The sequence below is a fragment of the Prionailurus viverrinus genome, chromosome F2 (genome assembly GCF_022837055.1).
Source record: "Prionailurus viverrinus isolate Anna chromosome F2, UM_Priviv_1.0, whole genome shotgun sequence".
Lineage (NCBI taxonomy): Eukaryota > Metazoa > Chordata > Mammalia > Carnivora > Felidae > Prionailurus > Prionailurus viverrinus.
In genome coordinates this window covers 10,583,749-10,597,754 of record NC_062578.1, presented here as the reverse complement: position 1 = coordinate 10,597,754, position 14,006 = coordinate 10,583,749, and the positions used below count along the sequence as shown (strand labels likewise).

At 38.8% G+C, this 14,006-nt stretch overlaps 1 protein-coding gene across 5 annotated transcripts in view; it reads left to right on the top strand.

Moving 5' to 3' along the window:
• The window catches only part of TOX (thymocyte selection associated high mobility group box), a 308,315-nt gene that overhangs the window by 175,358 nt on the left and 118,951 nt on the right, over nt 1–14,006 (top strand). For all 5 annotated transcript variants that reach the window (XM_047842350.1, XM_047842354.1, XM_047842351.1 and 2 more), the window contains exon 3: nt 3,180–3,422. In XM_047842350.1, the coding sequence (XP_047698306.1) occupies nt 3,180–3,422 (243 nt within the window). The remainder of the gene's footprint in view (nt 1–3,179; nt 3,423–14,006) is intronic.

Sequence of the window (14,006 nt, the reverse complement as noted above, 5' to 3'; positions counted from 1 at the left end):
TCCTGACATGCTGAGAGATTAACCTTACACACTGTGTTGTCAGCTGACCAGTGCAAAGTCTGCGGAATACAGGGTATTGATTCAAACCCTTGGAATAAAAGTGATATATTCCCAAATTTCTTGCCTTTAAAAGGTCACCTTAGCTGTCATTCAGTCATTTATGCATTCATTCAATGATTCATTTGTTAATTCATTCAATACACATTGAATACTGACTCTAACCAGGCAGCCTCGGGGGGATAAGGAAAATACTGAACCATATCCTCTTGTAATACATTCCTCCAAAAACTGTGATTTTTCTCTAATATATAACTTACTATTGTTAAGTCAGACTTACTCCTATTAAGTTTTTAGAAATTAAAATAAAGATGTCATGTCGTAGAAATCAATGTTGAGGAATTAGCTAATTCATTTCCACATTAAAAAAAATAATTAGTAATTAGCCTGGCATTGAGGTTTTTGTAAGTTCTGTGACATTCTGACGTTTATACAATTATTATGATACTTCTCTATGGCATCAATTACACTGTAATAGGCCCCTGGCAAATAACCATATCGTGACTTCTAATGTAAAGAACACAAACTACCAGGTAACCTTATGTTGTTAAAATCCCTGATCCACGTAACTACCCGTTACCATTTAGGTTGTGGAATCCGTGGTTTTGGTGCATAAGTGCATGGATTAAATAACATTAATGTGTAATTACATGAAAATAAACAAGGTAGCTTTGTTAAATTGCAGGACAATTGTTATCGCTGAATGTAAAGTGATACCAATTAAACCTTCCTTTAAAACACCACAAATTAAGATTTAACTACTGGAGAAATGCATGTAAAGCTATGGTATGCCATGGATAGAATATCCCTGAGTACTTTCTGAGGTTTAATAGCATTTATAAAATTAAAAACATCTTTTCCCTTTATCCCTGGCATTAACTGTATGTTACTTAGTGAAGTTTCAAACAGACACCATTTAATTCTTAAAAGATAAGCATCAACAAGTTCAGCCTTTGAAGTGTTGACGCAAAGACAAATTATGATTTCTTGTGTTCATATAGAGTAAATATTTTAGTGGGATAGGCATTAGCATGGAATTTCGGATGAGGAAAGACCTGATACCGAAGCTAATGTTAATTCTTAAATTATGAAATTTCGCTATTCAAAAACCATTGGGTGTTGGCAACTTGGTATCATTCAGCCTCATAAAATAGTAGCAGTGAAACTGCTTCTATGTCACAGCGTATATCCATCCCTCATATATTCTGAGCTGTTTACCAGCTGAGTCAAAGTTACTTAAATTCTGAGCCTCGGTTTTCTCTTCAGGAACACAGGATAACGTAACTACACACAGGACTGTCATTGAGGATTAAGTGAGGACGACATAGTCAAAGGACCCAGTACAGCGCTTTTTACAAAACCAGCATTAATAAAAGTGCTTCCTCTCCCACTTCCCCACTTCAAATCTTTTGTGCTTCTTCTTAAATCAATACTTGTCCCGGGAACTGTTGGTTTAGATCCACAGACTCAAGGTCTAAAATATATCAAGCAAATGAGAATTTAATCAAACTTACAATTTTGACACTGAGCCCTAATGGGCTTTTCAGACAAGAGATCTAAACTATAAACAGGAAGAGCTGGTAACTGATGTTTGAACTTTCAGAGCTGGTGATTTCTTAGCAGAACTTTCGACGTCCAAGAAAACTTATCTGCAAAGATGAATCAAAGCTTGCCTTCACCTACCCCTAGTTTCTAACCCGCGCGTGCCTCTACGTGACCAGGTCTGAATTCCAGATGTTCCCAGTAGCGCTTCATTTCATCGTGCCTTCTGACAGCACCTAAACAAATATATTAAAACTTGTACAACATTTAGCAAGTGCAACTCGAAGATTTTCTTTCTGTTAGGCAAATAGACGCCATCTGGAAAAAATAACCCCAGGCGCTTGGACGCAGGAGCATGAAGCTTATTGGCTGAACACCCAATGAATACCTTACATTACTTTCTTTGGCTCCTACCCTCTGCCTGCTCATTGCAAATCTTGCACACTTCAGCAGGGTCTGTGCAGTTAGACGAGAAAGTCCTGTTACTCGTGTACTCAAACACTATGAAGACATGCCTAACTTGAAAGATAAGCTTGCCAGAATGAACCGGACCCAGATCGTTTCCTTTTTATTGTAACACCTGCTGCATAAAGGACTGCTAGATATCACTCTGCCTTGATATTAATTGGAAACAATATTTTATTGTTCAGTCCCCCCTCATATTTTCAATGTTTACCGCATTCCGTTTCAAACGGGAGTGTCCTCATATAATCTTTCCTTCCTTTCTCTTTCCTTTCCCTCCCCATCTCTTTTCTCTAAAGCTGCTTTCCAAAGGGAAAAGCCCCACATATGTTGTTATCTGTCTTACTGATTGACTTTTATTCCTAAATTCATATTATAACAATGTTAGTGTGATTTTGCCTTTCAAATTAGCTGAAAGGAAACTGAATGACTGTAATATTAGTTATCAGCTTTTAGAGGAAAGCCAAATAGATGGGAATTGTCAGAAATCAAGAGAACAATCTTCACTTTATTTTGATGGTATAATCTTCGTGGGAAAGAAAATAGCTTTTAAAGGCTTTTTTTCCCCATATCAAACTTTCTATGCAACCACACTTAGGCGACATGCTTAACTTACTTGTTTGCTAATTATTTTTCTTTTGCCCGTTGTAAACATGCCGCTTTTCAAAACTCTAAAGCGATTTCCCCAGAACTTCTGGAATTCATTTTATGACGTCTCATGACCTGAGCAGTGGGGGGTCCTATGAAACATGTTTGATTACACATTAATTTTATAAATTGCCTTCCTTCCCCCCAATTCCCATGAAAAAGGTATTCAGTTAGATTACAACTCTGGAAAATTTCAATGGGACCTTGGAAATTAATGTTTGAGTTCAGTTTCTCGGAAAAATAAAACTGCCTGATGGAAGTACTCTTTCTACAAGAAGTGCATATGCCTTTGAGGCATTTTTTTTCCATGAATAATAGTGAAATGACAGCAGGGTAATCTGCATGTTTGAAATGTCTTGGCCAAATCCAGGATGCTGCTTGTAATAAGATCTGAGGGCTCATGTGTATTTGTTCATGGTGATGAAGAAGATGGGAGTGATAATTTGCAATGATGTCGTTTGTCTTTTCAGTCTTACCCTGGTCCAAGTCTGGAAAGTGAAGACTTCAACATTCCACCAATCACTCCTCCCTCCCTCCCTGACCACTCACTGGTGCACGTGAATGAGGTCGAACCCGGTTACCACTCTCTGTGTCACCCAATGAACCATAATGGCCTGCTACCATTTCATCCACAAAACATGGACCTACCTGAAATCACCGTCTCCAATTTGCTGGGACAGGATGGAGCACTGCTTACTAACTCCATTTCTGTGGTAAGAATCTGCTTACCAATTTGTGGCGGGGGGGGGGGGGGGGGGTGGGGAGTGAGGGACGCCGTGAGGGTAAGCTCGACTCTAACGCAAGAAGCTTTAAATTGGAGTAACACAGGATTCTGAAACTAAGCATGAGTTTTTAGCTACGGAGAATGTTCTCCATAGATTCCTAAAGCCATTTTCCATTTTATATTTAATTCAGGGGAGAAAAATCAATGAATTACATGTTTGTTCACTTATATTTATAAGCCAAACTTCTAAATACTATTTGACACCGAATGCCCTGTCATAAAGTTGACAGACTTCTCATCACAAGGCAGATCCTCACATCTTCTGACCAGGGACTTCTTTTAAACTGGATTTCATTTTATGGAAAGCAAGAAAACAATTTTCCTTTTTTATTTTGGAGGTACAATTCTAGTGATTAAAATTTATCTCCCTCAAAGTGTTTCAATCTATTGGCCCCATTGGCCCTATGAATCGTCAAATGTTCTGTAGTTCTCAAAGTTAGTACGAATGTGTCTCCCCCAGAAAACGAGCAAAAAGTACATTTCCAGCCTCTACCCAGAAGTCCAGGGATCTGGATTTTTAACAGGCAGCCCATGTTTGAGAAACACTAGCTTATCATAAAATCATTCCTTCTGATTTTTACGTGATCTTAAACCTTAATAATTTCTCTGTCTATATCTCAAGTAGTGAAAAATATTTTCAGTGGTATATGGCCAAGGACAAAGCTCTCTACCATGTCCTCAAACTCTCCCTGAGGTTAACATTGACTTTTAATTAGCACTCTTTGGTTTCCGTTGTTCAATCACTTAACAGTACAAGTAACTCAATTGTCATTTGGGTAAGTCACTGAACAGTGCTGTCATGCTCACAATGAATAAATTGATGAATTTGCTCATATTATATTGTTTCTGATAGGCAGCATTCTTATTATCACGTATCTAAATCATTTGGGGATGTAGCTTTAACTTGAGTGGCTTCGCAAGGTTTTTCTGTTAATCACAAATGTGAAGGGCGGGGGTTGGCAGGCCGTGGGGGTGGGGGAAGAGTCAAAAGAAACCGTGCAGTAGTTTTTGGAGAATGAATCCCAGAGCCTAATGCCATGATAGTGTCTAGATTCTTCTAAGAACTGGCAGCTAGCCCAGTAGCCAAGAGAGGGGAACTCATTCACAGCCCTAATAGTGGCAGAAAACTGCTATCCTCCATTTTTTAGATTATCTGTTACCTATATAGATTTGTCCTACGAGTACAAGTATTAACTCTGGCTTGATGAAATATAAAATGGATTTTTAAACAAATATGCTAAATTTGTAAATCTGAATAATGTACTTCAAAGTGGTCACCTTGAAAAGTCTCATGTCTGTTCCTCTTTGAGGTGAGGCCTTCAGACCCAGTTCATGAGTCAGTCAAGTGTCCCAGGGGTTGCTTTTCTAGGCATCAGCTATTCATTAAGAAGGAGAAGAAGAATGCATACAGTATATACAGTACCCGGTCAGTCCTCGGAGCTTTCTCAGGGTGGATGGAGTGGGGCCATAGAAGGGGTGATGAGACGTAATTTAAGTCTCAAAACCCTTTTTCCTTTATATCATTTGTCTTCTTAGCATTCCTAAGACTGCCTCAATATACCATTCACTCATTAAGAGACGCTTACGTACGTGCGTATATTCTCAGTATATATGTGTCGAGGATTTCTCCAGAGTGGCCATAATGGCAATCACACTATCCTTAAATGGCATGCTCAGAACTGGACCTGATCACAGCATGAAATACACCACTTTCCAGGCCCTTCCTCCACTGTGCTTTTGTCTTACTCTATCAGGAACCTCACCTCATCCAAATGTCTTTATGCTTTCTTCACCCAACACAATGTCAAAAACAGGACTTTAGGTATTTTCCCTTCAAAGTGGTATTTCCTTTGGAACTTTTAGCACTGTAGAAAGCAGAGGGGCCCTGTTGGCCTAACCTAAGGGGGTAAAGCTCTAACGTGCCATTCCGGTTCTTGGCAGGGTGCATCTAGCAGGATCTTTCATAGAATGGTGAGCCTTCCTGATACCTCCCGGACCACGTTCTGAGGTGGACATCCACTTTGCCTACTCTCAGTACTGGCCCTACCATTTTATGCTGTTACGTAAAATGCGGCTCCAACAAATAATCCAAAACTTGGTGAGGCTTTGGATGGGCTTTAGCACTGTCCGATAGAACTTTCTGTGATGATGGCTTTTCTGTTATTCATACTGTCCAATAGCAGTGTTCATTGGCTAGTAGGCACTTTAAATGTGGCTGAGTGACTGAAGAACTAATTTTTATTTTATTACATTTGAATTATTTTACATTTAAGGTAGCCACACGTTCCTATTGGCTACTCTATTGGATAGCTTAGGTCTAGTTAATGTTGATTCTAACATCAAATCTATATTAAACCCATTTTTAAGCCAATGTGGTCTTGGAGAAAGTAGCTTTGGAAATTAAATTTGCTGTATGAATCATCTTTCAAGAGTTGGATCTTTGGCTGGAGTCCAGGAGCCAGAGTCTGATATAGTCTATAGTTGCAGTAGAAATCTAATAAAGTTGGAAGGGCTGACTTTATAGGAGTCTACTAATTCCTCTGAGAAAGAAGGAGCCTCTTCAATACTTATTTTGAGCTAACATGTGTCTAGAATGCCATTCATCAGCATGTACATTTTAAATGCTTACCATGATCTAAATGTTTCAAAGTGCTCAAATGATCGATATGTTTTAAGCTGGAAGATTTGGCCAAAGACTTCAAAAACCAAGCAAAGGACCATGGGCTTGATATGATGGATTCATAAAAAACATTGGCTGCTTTCACTCAGGGTGAAAGCAATATGAAAGCAGTATCATGGGAAAATCCTTCTGGCATCTTCCTGGATGGATAGCGGTGGTAAGAAGCGAGTTGTGCAAAGTCCATGGAGCCTGTTGTCATAACTCAGGCAAGAGGTGTTGAGGAGATATAGAGGGCGGTGACAGTGAGAACAGAAAGATGGGCTACTAAACTGTTCTCACATCATTCCCAAGTACAAACAGATCTGAAAATGAACAAGCCTTCATATAGCCATATTTTATGTTTAAAAAGTTCTCAGGGGTTATTTTCTTTGAAAGGAACTTTAGGACTTACAGAATATTTTCTTCATATTTCTTTGTAAAAACAAACAAACAAACAAACAAACAAACTCTTTGTAAAACAAACAAACAAACAAATTAAAAATCTTCCCTAAAAATTTTGCTCATGCCTAACGTGATCTCAAAATTGAACAACCGAACTATTGGTCAGTTTGCCAATCATTGAAATATACTTATGAATAGTGTACAATTCAGGTCATCAATACTCATATCGACAAGGCAGTAATGACTACAGAAATCAAGATGGAAACCCTGCCCACCTAGAAATTGCAGTGTTCTTTCCCAGCCCTTCTGTCAAGGTCACCTTCAATAATAAAAGCTAACACCTGTAGATTCTAAATAATAAACTTGTTGTGATTCTTAAAATCCTAAGGGTAAGGGCCACCCTAGGCAGACTTATGTATGGGTTCAACTGTCTCCAACTGCATTTTCCAAAAGCTTTACAGAGTTATTAAAGCTGAGCTTTTGTTTTTAGTGTGGTGCTCACATCTTGGTGTTAGTATCTTCACATGACAGAAGTTTAGAATTTGAATGACTCACAGGGGTAGGAATATTTTAGTTCTCATTGAAGCATTATATAGATTATAGAGATGGTACTGTTTAATCTATATGCATTATTAGGTCATATGTTATCTTTCATATCAATTGTTATATATAATATGTCTTTCCTGAGATTTCATTTTAAAGATAAATTTTCTAGTATCTGCTTGTTCTTATCCCCAGTGGCAACATAAGTGATACAATTTGACTGAATTTAAGCATTTGCTACAAATGTCTAATGTATTAGACATAAAAAAATTTAGTCTATAATTAGAAATCAATGTCTGAATGAGTATTATTATCCCAATTTCACAATTGGAAAATGGAAGTTTGGAGTGGTTAAGTGACTTGCTCAGTGGCTCAAGCCACTAAATATGCCAGCTTTCTTATCTAAAAAACAAGGAGAAGGGCACCCGAGTGGCTCAGTCAGTTAAGAGTCCAACTCTTGACCTAGGTTCAGGTCATGATCTTGCAGTTTGTGAGTTCAAGCCCCGTGTCGAGCTCTGCACTGTGGCACAGAGCCTGCTTGGGATTCTGTCTCTCCTTCTCTCTGCCCCTCCCGCACTTGTGTTCTCTCTTTATCTCTCTCTCAAAATAAATTTAAAAACTTAAAAAAAAAATAAGGATAAAAATAGCCCTTACCTCATGGGGTTAAATGAACATTCAAGAATCGCTTAGACCAGTTGTTGGCACATAGGAAGCATTATATAAGTTTGTTAAATAAAATGGGAAAAGCAAGCCTGTATGACTCTTTTGGAAGAGTTAAAATGCATAAAACAGAAGATTTTCCCAAAGAGTTATTTATATTTCAATCCTTAATCTTCTTCACAATTGTTGGCTGGCAGGGGGCTGGGGGGGGGGGGGGGGGGAACAATAGTAAGCCTGCTATTAACCAAAGAAAGCTTTATCTTTTACTGAGTGTCCTTATATACCAATATCATTTAAACCAACATCTTTGGGCTAGACTTCCTCGGTTCAAATCCAAGCACCGCCACTTACCAGCTATGTGACCTTGAGCAACTTACATAATCTTTCTGTGCCTCAGTTTTCTTATCTGTAACATGGGCGTGATGAGATGTTTAATGAAAGAAGTTACCTGTGAAATATGTGCCTGTCACACAGTAGGTGCTAGATATATTCAGTGGGAATCCCTTTCTGATCAAAAGGTCACCAGGGTAGAATATTGAGATTGCTTCCTGAAATTTATCATAAATAAATCTATATGGAGGCTGAAACATAACATGGGGTGAAATTTCTTCCTTGCCATGTTTCCCAGCACTTCCTTTTTGTATATTCTTGCTGGTGTCACTTTATATGTTAGCAGTCAGTTGGGACTCTCGCAAGAATTTAGATTTCTGGCTCTTCAAAACAGATTCCATTTTCTTCAAGTCCCTGCTTTCTAAGCCCAACCTATAAAAGGGCAGAATTTCTATTAGTATATGCTGTCAAACAAGGGCCAGTTAGTTCGGATTCTCTAGGTCCAAGTGACACAGCTATTCATGACCCAATATGCAAGAGTCCCATTTTTTCTCACTGTTCCCTTGAGTTATTTTGCTAGTGGATGATTGATCAGCCTGCGCTTCTCAGAGAGGGGAATCTCGTCAGAAGAGCACTGGAACAAGAGTCTGGAAGGCCAGGGCCTGCCTTGGATAATAAGCGTGGGCAATGTACTGTACCCCATCTGAAACCAGCAGGATTGGGCTGGATCAGAGGGTCCAGATTACGCTCATTGGAAGCAGGGGAAGGCAGGACTCCGCCAGACTGGTGTCACACTTGTTCATAGTTCCTACAAAAGTTCCCTTGAACGAAGGATTCTTACGCCCAAGAAGATGGAAAACCACAGAACTGGTTGATCGCTGAAACCCTTTCCAGGGCTAGCACTCTCCTATGATTCATACTCTACTGACCACACAACTGGGATCCAGAGTCACGACTTGCTCAGCTTTTTACTTCAGTCACTTAGCAATTTTTCCTACCATCACTTTGGCTTTCTCATTCCTCAGTGTTTTACCTGTCCCTCCCAGAGCCTAAGTGGTTATTAAGATATTTGAATCTATTGAACAGAACATTTCTTTGAGTGGAAAATGTTGTTCTGCCATTAAGGAGAAAGTGATGTTGCTTTGTGGGACCGGACGGTGTTTTCGTGTTGTTAAAGAGAAACTACAGGACTATTTTGGGAGAAAGGTTAAATAAGAAAATGTCTGTATTAAGCATTCATGGTTCAAGAAAAATCCTTTGATTCCTACAAACTGAAATCAAGAGCCTCTTCTTTTTCTCTCCACTCTGGCACATTCGCTGCTGGGTTTAATCATGGATTGGTGGAAGGAAAATACAACCTTGTATAAAGTCATCCAACCCTCGCTGCCTGGCCTATATGTGGCGATTGCTTGTTCTTTGTGCAGTCAACAGAAGCTCTTTCATACAAAGAAAAACCGTGCAAAGTTTCAGAATGGCCTCACAGAAAGGATTCATTTAGACCTGCGCTTTTTGTGCGTGTGGTTCCTAATGACACATTATAGAAAATTTACAATGAGAAAAGCAACAAAGGAGATTTCAATTTCTTTGAATGCTTCAAATTTCCAGTTCTGGAGTTTAAAATGGAAAAAGATGTTAAAAGGCAATGAAATCGGGGGCGGGGAGGAGGGTGGTTATTTCCCAAATGCCTTATTTTTCCAGGCAACAAAAGCAAGCATAACGTATATACTCGGATTTATTGTCACTTTCAGCATTCAGTCACGCCACACTTTGCATTCGGAGGCCACCGTCCAACTGTTTTGACAACCATCACCTCAGAAGGTGCTGTGGAGGACACACGAAACTGAAGCAGAGGGTATTCCTCTGGGTCTGTAGGAAGGGCTGTACATCAAGGAAGTCAGAGGTATTACAGCGGCATGAATTTCTAATATGTCGCCATTATGGAAAGGACCACTGACACATTGAATAATGTAGCTTTCAAAGCCAAGCCGAAAATGTGATTACAGACAATTTGATTGCTGTTTTTAAAATAAATATTTCCAAAATCTTGAGATATTTTATTTCACGTAATGCATCAAGTATGTAACCGTGGACCAGAGCTAAATGTCTTTCAGGACACAAAGGAGCTGATGATGTCAGCCCCATTTAGATATGAAATAATAGAAGCATGCGCTTAAAATGGAATGGATGTCACAGTGGTTTGTTTCTTTCTTAAAAATAAAAAAAAAAAACAGGAAAAAAAAGCAATAACAAGAAATGATTTTGCCCGCTTTGACAGAAGGGAAAAAAAAAGATGAAGAATAATTATTTAGCATTATGCCACAATTCATGAAATGTTTGGCAATTACAGCCTGGTTTGGGTTTTTGTTTCTTTTTTTCACAAATTATCCTTTTTTTAATGTTGCAGCACATGAGAGCAATGTATTAAACCACTTTAATGCCGTGAGGACATGGGCTGGTTTTGTTCTTATTTTTGACCATGTATAATAAAAGTGTGTGGTTTGGGTTTTTTTTTTTTTTAATGTCAAATTCCTAATAAGGACAAAAGTAAGTGTTTGTGGTGCAGCCCTTTCTTTGCTCAGAACAGACTACTTTGAATGTGATATCGATAAGTCGTCCAATGGACTCAGTATGTTAATGATTTGGGACCATCTTTTAGGGCTATAATAAAATATTATTCCAAACTGGAGTTCTCCTTAATAGCATCCAGGAAAGGAGCCAATTTAAAAATAACACTTTTCCTTTCTTATGCCAAGTAAGAAAACTCAAGATTGACTTTGTATATAGGGCTTGTTGTACGTTCTCTTCAACCCTTGAGTTCATATGGATGTGTGCCTCGCCCATGCACGGAAGAAGTTAAAAAGCTATAAACCCAGTTATATAATATACAAACTCTGGGAGTTATTCAATCCAGCCTCTTTAATTCCAGGCAGGAGTAAACCTAAACCGTTTAAGATATGTGGTTTTCTATCAAAGAGCCAAGATTCCACAATTTTCCTTGGTAGCCTGTTTGTGTTTAATTAACCTTGTAACATTAAGTTAAATTGCAGTAAGAGATTTAGATTCCTTCCAGGAAGTTCCTTATTAAAGTTAAACGAAAATCTCTTACTACAATTTTAGTCTACTTTGTCCGCTTCAGACTTCTGGGTGCTGGGAGAACAGTTGATTTCAAGTGGTTGACATTTATCAAGTCGTGTTGTACCTGGCCCAAACTACCCCAATTCCTGTAACCCGTCCTCATAGATCATATTTTTCAGCTTTAAAATCAAATTAACATCCTTTTTTTTTTTTTTTTTTTTAATTCGTGATCTTAAGGAATACTGACCACAACGAGAGGCAGTGCTCGAGACAGGGCCTGAGATTACAGATTAATTTCTGATTTTTGCAAATAATTCTCTGCCCCCATGTGGACATTTTATGATAGGCTCTCTAATAGCATCACTGATTGCTGACATATTTAATTCTGGGCCCATCGATCACTCCCACGCATGTTCTTTGCTATGTTGGTGTCAAGCCAATAGTTCCCCATCTTGTTTCTGTGTAACTCATTTCACGTCCTAAAGGCAAACATCTGGAAAGGCCGTGATGGTGATGCTCATCAAGTCATTTTTTTTTTTTCTGGCTGGGTATCCATTATTTAAATAGTCCTCAGCAAACAAAGAGTGGGAAGAAAACTATAGTTAAGCCCTCGTAATTGTCCCTGGACAAACACATTCTAAGTAGGACCAGGAGAAAGACTCTCTGGACCCCGGTGTGAGGCTTCAGCCACTAGCTCTCACCTCTTAAATTGTTAATAAAATGGTCCTTAACGTGTGGAGGGGGAGTTTGGGCAAAGCAGCACAGAACGTAGAGGAAACAGCGGTGGGAGCAGGGAGGAGAAATAGCAAAGCAAGGCTGTTTGTAGGAATCCTGTCACTGAGGGCTCCGTCCTAGCGTGTGTCTCCTGTTTATGGTCCCCCTCCTACCCTTTCTCTGAGGCCATGCTCATTGCTGGATTCTCCTCCCCATTTTGGGTCCCCGAGGATGTTGCATCCTCAGCCCCGTACCCTAACTAGTAAATGATGACGCTTCATATATCAAGTCCTCACTGGGAATCAGGCCCTAAACTGAGTGCTTCACACATCCTTGTTGTCTCTTTCCTTCCCTTGCCATTCGCCATTAACGCTCAGGACATGCCCTCCCCCCATGGAAAAGAAGATTTCACGTTCCCTCTTGCTCCCCCTGGCGAGCTCTTTACAGATAAGAGGACCTAGGTACCTTGAGAGTTTCTTTGGTTTCATTCCTTCATGTGGAAGTTGTTGCTAACAATGTAAGTGGCCCACCACACTTAGTAAGAGACCCTGGTAACTATTTCTGATCAAATGAATGAACTCATTTGTCCCCCCTGGAGCCCTAAATATTTTCCTCAGACAAGTGCTTTTATTATTTTTTTAATTTCTATTATTTTTTTAATGTTTATTCATCTTTAAGAGAGAGAGAGAGAGAGAGAACGAACAGGGGAGGGTCAGAGAGAGAGGGAGACCGAGAATCCGAAGCAGGCTCCAGGCTCTGAGCTGTCAGCACAGAGCCCGACACGAGGCTCAAATTCATAGACCGTGAGATCATGACCTGAGCTGAAGTCAGTTGCCTAACCAACTGAGCCACCCAGGCACCCCCCATTATTGCTTTTTTATACTGACCCTTCTAAGCTGTTGTTTATCTTCTAAAATGAGACAAATACTCCAGTTTTTTAAAAAAGTATAATGTCACGTCATGGGGTCTAAATATGTCTAGCCTACTATGATACTTCCAATATAGCTAAATGCATTTCAGCTCGAACTTTACCTCTAATCTTATAGTCTTAATACTTGCGTCAGCTTACTGCTAATTACTCCTAACCTGCACCACTATTAAATTGAAATATTTGACAATTAATTACAGTGTATTAGTTGATCTTCCTGTTTCGATGAATGCTTTTATTTTCTGAGTAGAGCTATTTTTATGGAGAAAAATTATCAGTAAAATTACAAGACTTCTAAAGAAACATATTTCTGCCTAGTCCCCCAAAATCTGGGAGGCAGAAGGGGCAACGTGGAGGATTAGTGTCTATTAAAGATTGCCTCATATGACCAGTGAAGGGTTTTTATTATTATTACAAATTGATTTAGTCTTTGACTTGCCATTTGCTTGATTCGTGCAAGTAGATTATTAACATTAAAATGTTGCATTATAAACCCATTTAGTCATGGAGTCATAGGAGAATTAGGCTAAAATGCTTTTCAGGAGAACAATGAGCCAGTCTCATTTCAAGACAGCAGTTCCTTCATTATTCATTAACTATTCTTATCTAGAGCATACGGGAACATTTTAAGAGCAGGTTTTGGGTTTTTTCCATTTCAGTTTTTTTCCAGTTTGAAAGTTCCAAGTTCTCTAATGTGGACAGTCATTACCTATAGGAACATAATATTTGTCTTTTTCATATTAGCCATTTATATACTTTGCCGGAAGGAACGTGCACCATTGGTGGAAAGGTACGAGGTGTTACGAGATCTTTGACCATTTGGTACAGTTGTTAAAATACTAGATTTAACTTCCCTTTTTTGGACCATTTAAAATATCACGAATGCCATAATCACCCAGAGAACAGATCTTTTTTCCTTCACCTAATAAATATATTTAGCATTCTGATGAATATATAATAACAAAATTAATAGTTGAACATCTCTGAATTTAATGGAATGTACAAATTCCCCCAGGGAAATCTAAGTACCATTTAACAGAGGGAGGATTAAACTCCTCTTTGTAATTCAAGATAGCAGTTCTATTTTTGATAGGCATGATACTTTCTCAAAATTTATTGCATTTGAAAAGTGTTTTTCTTTAGCATTTAAGGAGTTTTGTTTTTTTAAATCAAAAGCTTGATTGTCTTCCATAAAAAATTAG